General features: G+C 38.9%; 1 protein-coding gene across 4 annotated transcripts in view; it reads right to left on the bottom strand.

Moving 5' to 3' along the window:
* The window catches only part of TDRD7 (tudor domain containing 7), a 104,045-nt gene that overhangs the window by 42,690 nt on the left and 46,269 nt on the right, over positions 1–15,086 (bottom strand). For all 4 annotated transcript variants that reach the window (XM_015472543.3, XM_059888982.1, XM_059888981.1 and 1 more), the window contains 2 exons: positions 15,008–15,081; positions 12,477–12,694 (listed from right to left, as the gene is read on the bottom strand). In XM_015472543.3, the coding sequence (XP_015328029.1) occupies positions 12,477–12,694; positions 15,008–15,081 (292 nt within the window). The remainder of the gene's footprint in view (positions 1–12,476; positions 12,695–15,007; positions 15,082–15,086) is intronic.

Raw genomic sequence — 15,086 nt, 5'->3', positions numbered from 1 at the left:
TTTACCTATTCCTTAGCTGAAATTTAAGCCCTTAGGAGGCTACCCAGACCACTAAGGTGATAATGGAAGCTTATGAGAAATACCCTCTTCTCCCAAAAGAACAGACTATTAAAGTATGCTGGGTAGGTAGCTTGTCAGTAAATAACATTGACTTCATTTACTAATTTTCTATATAATACTTAGGAAGAGAGACCATAAATACAGTTTGCCCCTGAATAACACAGGTTTGAACTTCACAGGTCCACTTACATGCAGATTTCTTTCACTAAATATGCATTAGAGTACTACACAATCCGTAGCAATCGTGTAGATCTAGCACAGCCAAAGATAAATAAATAAAATAAATTTAAATGCATTCGATGGTGTGTGAATGGCATCTCCATTGTGAAAATTCAGGGGCAAACGCTGCCTAATACATGTGGCAAGTGTGGATATGGAGGGATGTAAGGCTATACAAGGGTTTTCAACTGTACATATGGTTGGTGCCCCTAACCCCCATGTTGTTCAAGGGTCAATTGTATGTATGCATAAAGAAGGTATCTTCTTATTACCAGAGAAGAGTTTTAGTAAGTCAAAAGACATAAGTCAATTTAATATTAAATTAGATTCCTTTTAATCTTGTTATATTCTAGATAACACCTAAGAGGAGATCTTAAGAATGCTAATATACATGTAAAATGTTAGGTTTTCCTCCTCATTCTTCTGCCCATGTGTGCTTAAGATTTGGGAAAGGTACATGCCTGACAAACTTGAAACATCAATGAAAGCAGAAGTAATATAGTCTGTGTTCAGCATCTGTAGGCATTCCCTGTCATCACTGGTGGACTCCTGCTGACACTATGAGACACTCTAGATGGTACTCTAGACACTCTAGATGTGTCCCTAATGTTAAGGCCAGAAACACAAATATCTGGGACACTCCTCATCTTGCTCTCAATGGTTAGCCCACCTCTCTAGAGACTCATGTTTTAACATATGGTACCTTAAAATGCCAATCTTCATTGTGCTTTAAGACACTTAAGATACATGAACACAGATCGGGTATCCAGAGAAAGTTTGAAAAACATACTTTTTGAGAAAAGGCAAAAAATAAACCAGAATTCTGTTTTTATATGAGTTATTCACTTATCATGCAGAATCCCAGTTTGTATAATTTTAGAGTTAGACATGGCAATCCTCCATTATCCAAAGTCACTTGAGCCTTCTGGGTCCATCTTAAAACCCTTCTCCAGTCTTCACCTAGCAGCGTCTTCTCAACTCTCTGCAACAACTTCACTAAAGTGGATCAGTTCAGTTCAGCCACTTAGTCGTGTCTGACTCTTTGGGACCCCATGGAATGCAGCATGCCAGGCCTCCCTGTCCATCACCAACTCCCAGAGTTTACTCAAACTCGTGTCCATTGAGTCGGTGATGCCATCCAACCACCTCATCCTCTGTCATCCCCTTCTCCTTGTGCCTTCAATCTTTCCCAGCATCAGGGTTTTTTCAAATGAGTCAGTTCTTCGCATCAGGTGGCCAAAGTATTGGAGTTTCAGCTTCAACATGAGTCCTTACAGTGAGTATTCAGGACTGATCTCCTTTAGGATGGACTGGTTGGATCTCCTTGCAGTGACAGACTTTATTTTCTTGGACTCCAAAATCACTGCAGATGGTAACTGAAGCCATGAAATCAAAAGACACTTGCTCCTTGGAAGAAAAGTCATGACCAACCTAGACAGCTTATTAAAAATAGAAGCATTACTTTGCCAACAAAGGTCCGTCTAGTCAAGGCTATGGTTTTTCCTGTGGTCATGTATGGATGTGACAGTTGGACTGTGAAGAAGGCTGAGTACTGAAGAATTGATGCTTTTGAACTGTGGTGTTGGAGAAGACTCTTGAGAGTCCTTGGACTGCAAGGAGATCCAACCAGTCCATTCTGAAGGAGATCAGTCCTGGGATTTCTTTGGAAGGAATGATGCTAAAGCTGAAACTCCAGTACTTTGGCCACCTCATGCGAAGAGCTGACTCACTGGAAAAGACTCTGATGCTGGGAGGGTCAGAGGATGAGATGGCTGGATGGCATCACTGACTCGATGGACGTGAGTCTGGATGAACTCTGGGAGTTGGTGATGGACAGGGAGGCCTGGCGTGCTGCGATTCATGGGGTCACACAGTCAGACACGACTGAGCGACTGAACTGAACTGATGGGACTGGATGCCATGATCTTCATTTTTTGAATGTTGAGTTTTAAGCCAGCTTTTTCACTCTTCTCTTTCACTTCCATTAAGAGGCTCTACAGTTCCTCTTTGCTTTCTGCCATAAGGGTGGTGTCATCTGCATATCTGAGGTTATTGATATTTCTCCCAGCAATCTTGATTCCAGCTTGTGCTTCATCCAGTCCAGCATTTCTCATGATGTATTCTGCATATAAGTTAAATAAGCAGGGTGACATATACAGCCTTGACGTACTCCTTTCCTGATTTGGAACCAGTCTGTTGTTCCATGTCCAGTTCTAACTGTTGCTTCTTGATCTGCATACAGATTTCCCAGGAGGCAGGTCAGGTGGTCTGGTATTCTCTTGAAGAATTTTCCACAGTTTGTTGTGATCCACACAGTCAAAGGCTTTGATGTAGTCAATAAAGCAGAAGTAGATATTTTTCTGGAACTCTCTCGCCAGATGGAGAGGCTAATTTCAGTGGAATATAGCCCATCTTACATTTCTAAACTAACTCTCACTAGCCCCATGACCAACTGTTGATATAGCTTCTTCTGATCCAAATGAGGATAATAGGTCTTTAGCTTTATGATCCTTTTGTTTCCAATGAGTTAACTGGGAATATGAGTTACTTCAATGTTTGTTTACTAGCCTTCCTCACTCTTGGTCCCAAAGCTTCCATTCCCATCTGTGCTCCAGATGTAATCAGAACCAATTACCTAACAATGTATTTTGTCAAAGCTCTAAGCATGACCTCTAAACATGACCAATACACTGAGTTCTTCCAACTAGGGCTTACTGTCTTAACAGAAGTTATGAATATTTGGTCCACTTGATGTGAATTTGTTCAGGGCAAGAGGAGAAGTCACATTTTTCTGGTCTTTATTCAAGACTAATGTTTAAAAATCACCTTTAAGTAGGAAGCTTCCAGGGCTCCATCTGGAGCATTTATATTAAGCTTTGCCAGTCAGCCCATCAAAGAGATTTTTGACCAATAAGCCTGAGTTTATCCAAAATACAAATAGCCAAAGAATCATCTAATCTAGAAGGTATACTTGTTTCCTCAGCAGTTTTATTTTCATTGTTTAAGGTAGATACTCTATCCCACCACTGCCAATCCCCAAAACGACTAGTTCCTTGAATTGCAGGCACTTTCCAGTTCTTACTGACTTCTTTTTGATCTCTAGAAGGTTGGTTATATGCCTAAATCCACTTTGTTGGCTAGTGACTTGGCCTCCCTAAATTCAAATTAGCATTTACTAAGGTTAAACATAGGCCTGACTTTAGGAACTGAACCTGACACTTAACTGGAGTTGATTCAGAGGTCCTTCAACACGTTAGACAAATATTCATGGATAATTTAGTGACATGGAAAATATTCCCTGTCCACATACTTCATTAGCCAATCTTTGGGGAATGGCTGAAAGATCACTCAAAGGAAAAAAATCATGAAACTCATATTTTTAAAAATATATGTAATTTAAGACAAATATAATTTTTCCAACTTAAAGTCTTAAATTTTTTATAGAAGTGAAAATTTGTTTTTCTCAGGAATTCCAATGTGATCACCATCTGTCCTCCAAAGCATGTGTCTTTTTTTAATTTGCTAGTCAACTGCCTTAGAAAATACACCTATTACCTGTCCCCAGCCTATGAGAATCTCTCCAAAGGCAAGAAATTGTGGGAATGTGGTTACAGTATGGTGTCCACTCTTCACTGTGCTTGGGTACATCTTACCAGATTTACATGTTCTATTGTAAACAAATAGAATAGCTGTCTTCTGGCCTTCACAAATGACCAAGGTAAGTCAACTGCTACTTGAAACACGGCTGTTATTATTTCCTTAGTGTGATAACCAGCTGCTAAACATTCCCACTGGATCTCTCAAGAGGGTGCTTTTACAACTTCTAGTTCCTTTAGTCTACTTGATTCAGGTACATACCTGAGGAGGGGCTCAAAATGCCTCCTGTTCTAAATACTCAGGACCATAATCCTGCCATTCTCCTCTACATTTTCTTTGTTTTGGGCCCTACATTCTTTCTTTGGTTTTGGATATCCACTCCAAATATCACGAGTCCCATTACTGGGAACTGACATGATCTCCTCTGGTGATCATTAGAATATTCTAGAATCTAACATGTCTTAAACATTTTGTTTCCACAAGTCCATTGTATTTATTTGATTTCTGTCTCATTTGGAATCACAACTTGAATGAGATACTTCTCTCACATCCCTGAGTTTCTGTAAGTTTGGAGTTGACAGATTAGGTTTGGTAGGTATGAGACCCAAGGATTTAAAACTTCAACTTCTTCAGAAGCTCTGCACATTCAAAACACAAAAGCTTTCATCCTATATGCCTAGAAATTATCTCTTAATACTAAGAAGTCTTCACTTCTTCCTAATTTACCTGTGCTGTAAAGTTCTTGAAGCCAAACTCCTTTGAGTCTATGAAGATTCACCTGCTAACTCTGCAGCATGGGTTGCTAAGGTAAATTTACTGTTTCAAATGGAATTAGAATTTTCTTTGGGATTCTGTAACAGAGTTGGTACTGTTCACTTAAATCAAAGTTTTCAAAGCAGTTGTATGGGTCTTATTCAACCACAGCTTTGTTTCCATTGGGTAGTGGTTTCTTTGTGTTGAAGATTTTAAATTATGTTCTAAATTTCACTTTATATGGGTACCACTCAATACAAACCTGAGACAGTATGATAAATCACTATCCAATAAATAGGAAAAAGGAGCTATTTCAAATCCTAAAAGATGATGCTGTTAAAGTGCTGCACTCAATATGCCAGCAAATTTGGAAAACTCAACAGTGGCCACTGGACTGGAAAAGGTCAGTTTTCATTCCAATCCCAAAGAAAGGCAATGCCAAAGAATGTTCTAACTACCACACAACTGCACTCATCTCACAGGCTAGCAAAGTAATGCTCAAAATTCTCCCAATACAATATTGTAAAGTAAGTAACCTCCAATTAAAATAAATAAATTTATATATTAAAAAAAATTCTCCAAGCCAGGCTTCAACAGTGTGTGAACTGAGAACTTCCAGATGTTCAAGCTGGGTTTAGAAAAGGCAGGGGAACCAGAGATCAAATTGCCAACATCCTTTGGATCACAGAAAAAGCAAGAAGTTCCAGAAAAACATCTACTTCTGCTTTACTGACTACGCCAAAGCCTTTGACTGTGTGGATCATCACAAACTGTGGAAAACTCTTAAAGAGACAGGAACACCAGACCAACTTACCTGCCTCCTGAGAAATCTGTATGCACGTCAAGAAGCAACAGTTAGAACTGGACATGGAACAACAGACTGGTTCCAAATAGGGAAAGGAGTACATCAAGGCTGGATATTGTCACCTTGCTTATTATATGCAGAGAACATCATGTGAAATGCCAGGCTGGATGAAGCATAAGCTGGAATCAAGATTTCTGGGAGAAATACTAATAACCTCAGATATGCAGATGACACCACTCTTACGGCAGAAAACGAAGAGGAACTAAACAGCCTCTTGATGAAAGTGAAAGAGGAGAGTAAAAAAGTTGGCTTAAAACTCAACATTCAGAAAACTAAGATCATGGCATCAAGTCCCACCACTTCATGGCAAATAGATGGAGAAAAAATGGAAACAGTGACATACTTTTTTTGGGTGGGAGGCGAGGCTCCAAAATCACTGCAGATGGTGACTGAAGCCATGAAATCAAAAGGCACTTACTTGCTCCTTGGAAGAAAAGCTGTGACCAACCCAGACAGCATACTAAAAAGCAGAGACATTACTTTGCCAACAAAGGTCCATCTAGTCAAAGCTATGGTTTTTCCAGTAGTCATGTATGGATATGAGAGTTGGACTATAAACAAAGCTGAGTGCCGAAGAATTGATGCTTTTGAACTGTGGTGTTGGAGAAGACTCTTGAGAGTCCCTTGAACTGCAAGGAGATCAAACCAGTCAATTCTAAAGGAAATCAGTCCTGAATACTCATTGGAAGGACTGATGCTGAAGCTGAAACTCCAATACTTTGGCCATCTGATGCGAAGAACTGACTCACTGGAAGAGACCCTGATTCTGGGAAAGACTGAAGGCAGGAGGAGAAGGGGATGACAGAGGATGAGATGGTTGGATGGCATCACCGACTCAATGGTTATGAGTTTGAGCAAGCTCTGGGAGTTGGTGATGGACAGGGAAGCCCGGCGTGCTGCATTCCATGGGGTCGCAAAGAGTCAGACATGACTGAGCGACTGAACTCAACTGATGATAAATCACATTCACCTGGAGACCTGCCTTCCAGCATCCCAAGTATTAGCAATGGCTTGTAATTCAAAAGCAAACCAATTAAAAAATTCAATTTCAGCAGGGAGTAAAGACCCCTGGGTACCTAGCAATAACTAAAACATCAAAGAGTCCTTGACAAGAAGCCTGCACCTATGATTAGCCAGTTCACAGAAAGACAGACTGGTTGATGACCTCCTACAGAGCTCAGGCTTTTTGTGTTAAAGCTGAGAAGTTCTGGAAAGGTTGGTCAATTGAGAAAGAGATGAGGAAATGGTCCCCAGTGAAGAAAAAACTGATAGGTTAAGATCTGAAGCCTCTAAGGGCAGTGGGTGGGGCTTATACTTCACACTGTATAATACACGGAGATGAGTTAATACCCAACTTACCATTCCAGACCACCCACCCCTGTAGAGGCTCTACAGGGGTAGAGCCTACCCCTACCATTCTGCCACCCTCCCCTGTAGAGGCTCACACTCTGCCCAGGATAGTTCAGAAAATGTTAATTTTTAGTCACTTCTGTTTAAGAAAGTACAGGTGTTTGTGGTATATTCCACAGAGTTAATCAAAGGGAAAGGTAAAAGGTAAAAGACTGCCCTATCTGTTCACAGACCATCTACCCAGAAAAACTCTTTTTCCACCACCTAGGGTGAGTAGTTTTATAGACATTATATATTTCAAGGTCAATACTCTTTCACTCTCACCCCTTTCCTACTAAGGACTTCACACTGATGTTGACTACAATCATTTGTATTTGGATCAATTTCAAGCTGTTTTCCTTTAGCATGGCCCGAGGCTCAGCACTTGTTCACAGGTCTCCCCAGGAAAATATTATCCTGGTTAAATGTGTGCAGATCTTTGGGGGATGATCTTGGGTGGCAGCTCTGGCTTTCACTGTGTATTCTAAGCCAAGCAGGTACTAGATATGCTTCTCATTAACTCTAGGGGGAGCAGGATCTGGAGCAGGAAGCAGGATCCTAAAGGATCCCCCTTCCTTTAGGAAGGGAGAAATTCACTTCATCTAAGAATGTCATTTTCTTTATCCACTGCTCCTAATTTTTCAATTTAAGCTTTGTTCTGTCCTTTTTCTTGTTACCTCTGTTTTCATTGACAGAAGCTCCTTTGTAGTATTTTCTGGTAATGCCTCTGCTTTACCAGTGGGTTTTAACCTGCTTTCATTTAAGCTGGGCACAGAGTTGGATACGACTGAAGCAACTTAGCAGCAGCAGCCCCTGGAAAAAGAACATCTGTCTTTTCCTATATACCTGCTATGTTTCTATACTGTACTGGCAGCTGCTCTTTTATAATAAAGTTTGTGTAATTTAATTCTAACAACTCTAAGAGATGGAAGAACAGTCATATTTTAGAGCAGACTGAGGCCCTGATCTGTACGCTGAAAGTAATACCACTAAGAAATGGTCAAGGCAAAAACCAAACTCCAAAGACCAAACTCTATTGTATTATTGGGCCTATGGGTAGTTTTCTGTTTCAAGTTCTGGAACAGCAACATCACATTACTCCCCAAGTGTCCTATTCTGATTTCACTGCAGTGCAATTTTATCTTTCTCCTACTCAGATGGTCACTGAATTTAAATTTTAAAACTGTTCCAATGTCTCCATTGTGTGTTTCTTTTTACTGATGAAAAGTCAGAAAAGATACTGGATTCCAATTCGCTATTATGGCTGTACTTTCAAGTCCTGGCTTTACTTCTCAGTGCTGCTTCTGCTGGAATGGCCATATAGATTGTATCAATACTGTTAAAGCTGAGGATACATCACTGCTGTTTCATTTATGTTCACTTCCTTAGAATTCAAGGTATTTTTTACACAGACATATCCAGGCTTTTAAAAAAGAGGCAATTCATTTTGCATGGGCTGACGGGTGCTTTATTTTATGTAATTAATTATCATAATTAAAGTTGAGACAAATTCCTGAACGTACAGAAGTATGTAAGTGGCACAACTGCTGTTGCCACCTTTGATATTACAGAAATTGCAATCCAGAACTTCAGAAATTTTTAAGTCTGAGGTATTAGAAGGACTAAATGACTTAAAGCTCAGTGATTTCTAACAAACAAAAAATGACATATAAAATACAGACTAACAGTAAAACCTTTTTGTAAAAGCATGAATAATTAGCATCATTAGGTATTTTTCTCATTCATATCATGTTATTATTCACTAATGTTATGTTCTGTGATCAAGGCTTGATGTGCTTCTAGCTGAACTCAGAATGCTTCCCACTATCTTGAAGCTACCCCCAGTGCTCCTCTGATAGGCCTTTGAAGAACCAGCAGAGTCTTCTCAGCTAAATGCATCTGTTCCTGTCTGGCTCTAAAGCAGTCCCCACCCACCCCCTAGCTCTCCACATAGCTTCAGGCAAGGCACTGAAGACAGATACTCCATGTCATGCAGGAATGGAGAGGTTTCTCTTGCCACCCATGTTTCAGAAAATGTAGGATTTCAACAAAATCTCTGGTATTCAACAATCATTGTCAAAAGATTTGAAATTTTTGTGTAACAGCTACCTCCTCTGGGAAGCTTTTCTTGACTTGGCTGACAATGCCGCACCCTCCTGTTTACATGTTTCCTTAGCACCCTACATTTCTCCTTCATAACAGTTGCAGGCTTACCCTTATTTGCTCATTGCTTATTTTCCCTGTTGGGCAGGGAAAAGTTCCTTAAGTTCCAGAAGGGCAAAGCTCAGGTGTGTCTGGTTTATTGTTAGTATTGGACCCAATATTTATTTATTTATTTTATAACTTTATTTTTCACTACTTTTATATGGAATATTTTATATGACTGGGAGAGAAAGCACTTTTAAAAAAAAGAAAGAAATACAGTGCACTCAGATTTCTTCTTCAGTTACACAACAAGCCATATGAAGATACATATCACTAAGTCTTTCTCACCCTAAAATTTCTGCACTGTAGTGTGTTCTAACCTGTCTGACCTATTTGCAGTAGAATCAGCCGTGGGCATTCTATCAGTGTTCTTGCTTTCCAGCAAGGTGAAAAGCAAGAAGTCAGAAGAAAGGGAAAATAATCATGGTGTAGCTATTTAAAACTGTCTAAAACTGACCATGGTATAACATTTTCAAACTATTTACCAGCAGTCTGTTAAAAAAAAATCAGGCTACTAAAAAGACCATTTTGAAAAGTACTGATAGGTCTCATTAAAACTGGCAGTTTTGTCATTCTTGACACAATTCACTAATCAATTTCTCACACCTGACAACTGATAGTGATTACATCTAAACAGTCCTATTAAAATTGAGAGAAGCAGCATGGAGATAAGAAAGATAAAATTTTATTTCTGCTTCATGTTCCACCCTCATTGCCTAGACAGAAATAATCATGCAACAAAGATGCATTTGAGCAACCAAAAAATTAAAAATTATTTTAGCACCTGAAATTTAGTAGGAAACCACCTATTTTAGGTAAAGTTTTAACATCAAAGAGACAGGTATTCTGTCACCTGCAATCCTGGCAAAAGAAATTTTGAGGGTCTGTAGACTTTTGGGAAGATCCTCTGGAGAAGGGGATGGCAACCCACTCCAGTGTTTTTGTCTGGGAAATCCCATGGACAGAGGAACCTGGTGGGCTACAGTCCATGGGGGTTGCAAGGAGTAGTACACTATTGAGCAACTAACACTTTCTTCACTTTTTTGATTAGTTTGTTTTAAACTGCATGATACTAACTAGTATTTGTGTAGCTAAATTTATGGCTTTGGGAGAGAAATTCTCATCCTTACTACTTTATATGTCTGCTGCTGCTAAGTCGCTTCAGTCGTCTCCGACTCTGTGCGACCCCATAGACGGCAGCCCACCAGGCTCCCCGTCCCTGGGATTCTCCAGGCAAGAACATGGAGTGGGTTGCCATTTCCTTCTCCAATGCATGAAAGTGAAAAGTGAAAGTGAAGTCGCTCAGTCGTGCCCGACTCTTAGCGACCCCATGGACTGTAGTCCACCAGGTTCCTCTGTCCATGGGATTTCCCAGACAAAAACACTGGAGTGGGTTGCCATCCCCTTCTCCAGAGGATCTTCCCAACCCAGGGATCAAACCCCGGGTCTCCTGCACTGCAGGCAGACTCTTTGCTGTCTGAGCTACTAGGGAACCATCAACCAGAAATATACTACATTAAGAAGAATCTGTGAAGTTAGTTTAAAGTTCTTTTACTCCAAAGATAACTTCTTTTCGGAAACTTAATAGTGAGTTATACGTGTATCTTCACAATAAGAGGACTTAAAGTTCACTGAAAACATAAGTTCATGAATATCTATGGATTTAAAAAATAAAAGAACCATATGCATTTCAAGAAGAAGCTCCAGGCCCTGAACCTTCAGATGGAGCAGCCTGGTAAATCCTCAAAAGTCTCCTTTAGATTATGGAAACCTGAGAGGTTCCTCAATGCTGCTCAGCCTTCATCCAGTAAGAATATTTTTCCCAGAAAAGAATAAAAATGGAATAAATTGAATAGCGACCTTAGAAATTCCTACTACAAGAACAAACCCCATATTCAACATAAATCAAGGATAACATTCTTATGATCATTCTTGACTTTATAGGGAGGGAAATAGCTATATTTCCAGAGTTTGGTATTTCTTGTTTTCTCACTTTACACTGTGTATTCATCAGCATATTACATTGCCCTAAGGTGGTCTCAGTACCTAAGGCACTGCCTGGTACCTGCAGCTGTAGAGTGAATGATGTAAGAACAAACAAGATGGATAGATGGATGGATGGATGGATGGACACATAACCCTTGTCTGGAAAGCCCACGGGACCGGAGCAGGTGTTAGTGCCCTAGAGGAAGCAGTGGTTATAAAAATACATGCTGTCTTTAGGCCAGGTGCTTATAAGAGGGAGTGGCCCATACTGCACCCAGCGTTGGGAACCAAAATATGTATTAAGTTAAAGAAATGAAAGCCCTGTGTCAAATAATAATTGTCATGCATATTTAATTCTATAAGCTTGGAAGCACCAAGTAAAGCTAATGCTACTATTTAGAAGTTATTTTGTTGAATATAGTCTATGTAAATAGCATTAAGAAACATCGAGGGACTTCTTTGGTGGTCTAGTGTTTGGGAATTTGCCTGTCAATACTGGGGACGTGGGTTTGATCCCTGCCCTGGGAAGATTCCACTGCTGTGGGGTAAGCACATGTACCACAACTACTGAGCCCAGGCGCCTAAAGCCCGTGCTCCCAACAAGAGAAGCCATAGCAATGAGAAGCCTGTGCACTGCAACTAGAGGGCAGACCCCAATCGCCACAACCAGAGAAAAGCCTGCGAGCAGCAACGAAGACCCAGTGCAGCCAAAAATAAATAATTATATTAAAAAAGAGAAATATCTCAAGATTAGTTATTTACCTTTAGGAAGCTAGTTTTCTCTCTCTCTGGCTGAACTAAGATTTCTGATAAACTACTCTGATCCATCATTTTATTATAATAGACTCTCAAGTAGGAACAGGCATGAAAATTGATGTTAGTTCACTTTTCAATTTTTTTCTTCAAAGGAGCTTTTAAAAATTTAAAATCTGAATTCTACATTAATTTTTTAAAGGTATTCTATAAATAATTAGCCAAAATAACTAAAATCTGTTCAGCTGAATGTCTTTAAAAATGCTCAGGAACAAGCATATAAAATTTGAGGCCAACAAAAAATGTTCTATTAGCAGTTAAGTTCAAATTATTAAAATGACAAAGCCATCAGTATCTACTGGTAACAGTTCAATACTAAACGGTGTGTATATATATTTATGTGTGTATATATATATGATCATATATTAAATACACAGCAATAACAACACACACACAGCTCTCAACCTAGATGTATTTCTCATATAAATAAGAACTCATATGTGTTAATCTTAGTGATAAAAGATTAATGAAGCAATATTATGTAAAGTACTTCGTGCTCCCCAAATAAAAGATGATATGACTAATAACTTAAAATCTGAAAGTGGGGCAGGGAGGAGGCATCAAGAGGGAAGAATAAGAAGAAACGTACCGTGCAAATATGAGGCCAGTGTTCAAATTGTTGTAAAATTCCTTGATTTAGTTCTTCTTTATATAATTCTTTGTAAAAATGTGGAAGCTTAGATATCCAAATGCCATTGCTATGCTTGTTTAGTATTTCCTTTATGCGGTTTTGAACCTCATCCATTTTATAAGTGTAAGAGGCAGGAGGCGTGACATTTGGTTTTTCAACAGCCTGATTTAAATTATCTTTAAATTAAAAAAATGATAGAATTAACCAGAATGCTTAACATTTCAGATTATCCCTATTATCTAGTATTTGTGTCTTTAGGCTTTGTTGTACTTCAGGCTTGTGGGGGTTAAGGGACTTCAAAGGGAACAGGATTAGGAGAGCAGGACCATAACAACTTCATTCTGAGTTTTAATCCTGAAATAATCAGGAAGGTCAGTGGCCACTCAGAGAGGGAACCTAGCCCCTTTATTTAGCAAGGATATGTCACAGTTTAATTTAAACATCAGGATGATGTTTGCTCCATAATGAATAATGAAATTATTTAACCAATTATTTTCCAATTGCAACCAAGAAAGGTTAAACTTTAGACAATAATAGTATATCAGTTGAGTTCAGTTCAGTCGCTCAGTCGTGTAATGCTAAATTTAAAGCTGTATTTTACAAAGTGTAAGGATAATGCCTTAATAGTAAGATCAAAGAAACACTTTATAAAAAATAAACAACTCTCCAGGTTTTAAGACATGATGAATATGTCCTTTATTAATAAGAAAAAATAATTCAGCACTAAGCAAAAGTTCAAAAATTGATGCATGTGTAATAAACATCCTAGCCTCAGTTTACGAACATAAATAGAACATCTGGTGCCCACAGATAACTATTAATGATTTGCTTTTATTTCCCCAAAACAAGTCATTTATTTTACGTAAGTGAATATTACAGAGCTTTGGCTAGCTCTCTTACATTTATTTTTTATTTAAAACTTAGAATACCTGAGTTAATATCTTAATTTAAGTGTCCACAATAGCTGACATTTCTGGAAGAACTACGAAATTCATTCCACACCTTTTTAAAATTTTACTGGGATACAGACCAGAGTATATAAAAAATTACTATCTATAAACAAAATATGTTCATATCTTAATCATACAGTATTTCTGGTGGGATTCAATTTTTACTTTTTTACTTTATCTTATTTTAAAAACTGGCTTGTAGAGACACTTAGGCTGGTTTGGGGATGCTGGCCTCTGAGGATGCTAGGAAACAGAAGAGAGGGAGATTCCTTGAGGATGGCTGGATGCTGACTCTGCCTTACCCACCTGGCATGAGAACTGCCCTTTGCTGAGACTTAGCTTGGCTCAGCCAATAGAAGGTCCAGGATTTCCACATGTTTCCTATCAAAGGCACAGTTAATTTATAAAGTTCTTCCCAAATAATGTATATAAAAGAACCAGGAAGAAGGAAAAGATGAGTTTCTTGGAACTGGCCAGTCCCTCCCTTAAAGAGAGAGTCAGCAGTTGGCACGTAGTTGGAGTCTGCAAATGCACCTGCTCCATGGGGCTACTGGAGTTATTTAAGTTTCTGTGCCTTTTGTTCAACAAATCAAGGAAGTAATCTAGGCTGCCAGCAATTAGAAGAGGTTATGTGTATGAGGTTATTCAACGAGCCCCTGGGTGAATCGTAATCCTCCTGAAACAAGTCCTCTTGGTTCTGCAGAAAAAGCTTATTCTAATTTAAAAGGATTTACAACCTCTAAAGGGTATGTGGCTTTACCAAGTGGTCATTTTTCAGAAAATGCATATGTAAATATAATTGATAAAGAAAAAAATCAAACTGTTCCATCAATTTTCATGAGAAATACTGGAGATACATTCCTATGGAAAAAATGATTTCAACTCAGTAAGAATCACATGTAAAGCAGCAAATCATTTAAAACTACATGAATTTCATGCAGTATAAGTACTAATTCTGAAAACCATGTATTCCTCCGGTGGGTCTAACAGCAAGGGATTTACACTTTAGTTGGAGAAGACAAGTGTGTGCACTTCTGATCTTCAGATTCTTCAACTTTATTCTGTCTTTTATTGTCCTTTTGGATTGTATATATTCATATTTAGATGCTTACGGTCACTGCACACAGTTTATGAGCCCAGTTTTCACTTAGTGTTAAGTATGTGAAAGTATTTTATGAGTAACTGAAACTATTTTTTCAGTTAAGTCCCCTATTTATGTGCTTTAAATCTTACTCTCTAATGAGTGAGAGTGACAAGGGACACAAGGATCTCTGTAGGTAACAAGCGGAAGTGACAGAACAGGTCTGGTACGAGGAAAGCCTCAAGTAAGAACAATAATGATACCCTTGGAGGTATTACTTTGTCTTTAGATCACTACAATTCATAACTTAAAGAAATCAGAAAAGAGAGGAGGAGAGATATATTACAAGTGGGAGAAGGTGAGAACCAATGTCAAAAGCCACCACTAGACACTCTTCTTAGGGTTCTGAGGCTCCAGAAGCCATAATGTATCATAAAAATAATGTTTAGAAAACATACCACTCATTTCCTTAGTACAGGTTCTTGACAGATGCATCTGAAAACGTGGCGGAAGGGATGCCTTTGGGCTAAACCTAAG

This window comes from Bos taurus, chromosome 8 (assembly GCF_002263795.3).
Source record: "Bos taurus isolate L1 Dominette 01449 registration number 42190680 breed Hereford chromosome 8, ARS-UCD2.0, whole genome shotgun sequence".
Taxonomy (NCBI): Eukaryota; Metazoa; Chordata; class Mammalia; order Artiodactyla; family Bovidae; genus Bos; species Bos taurus.
This window is presented reverse-complemented; position numbering and strand designations above follow the sequence as displayed.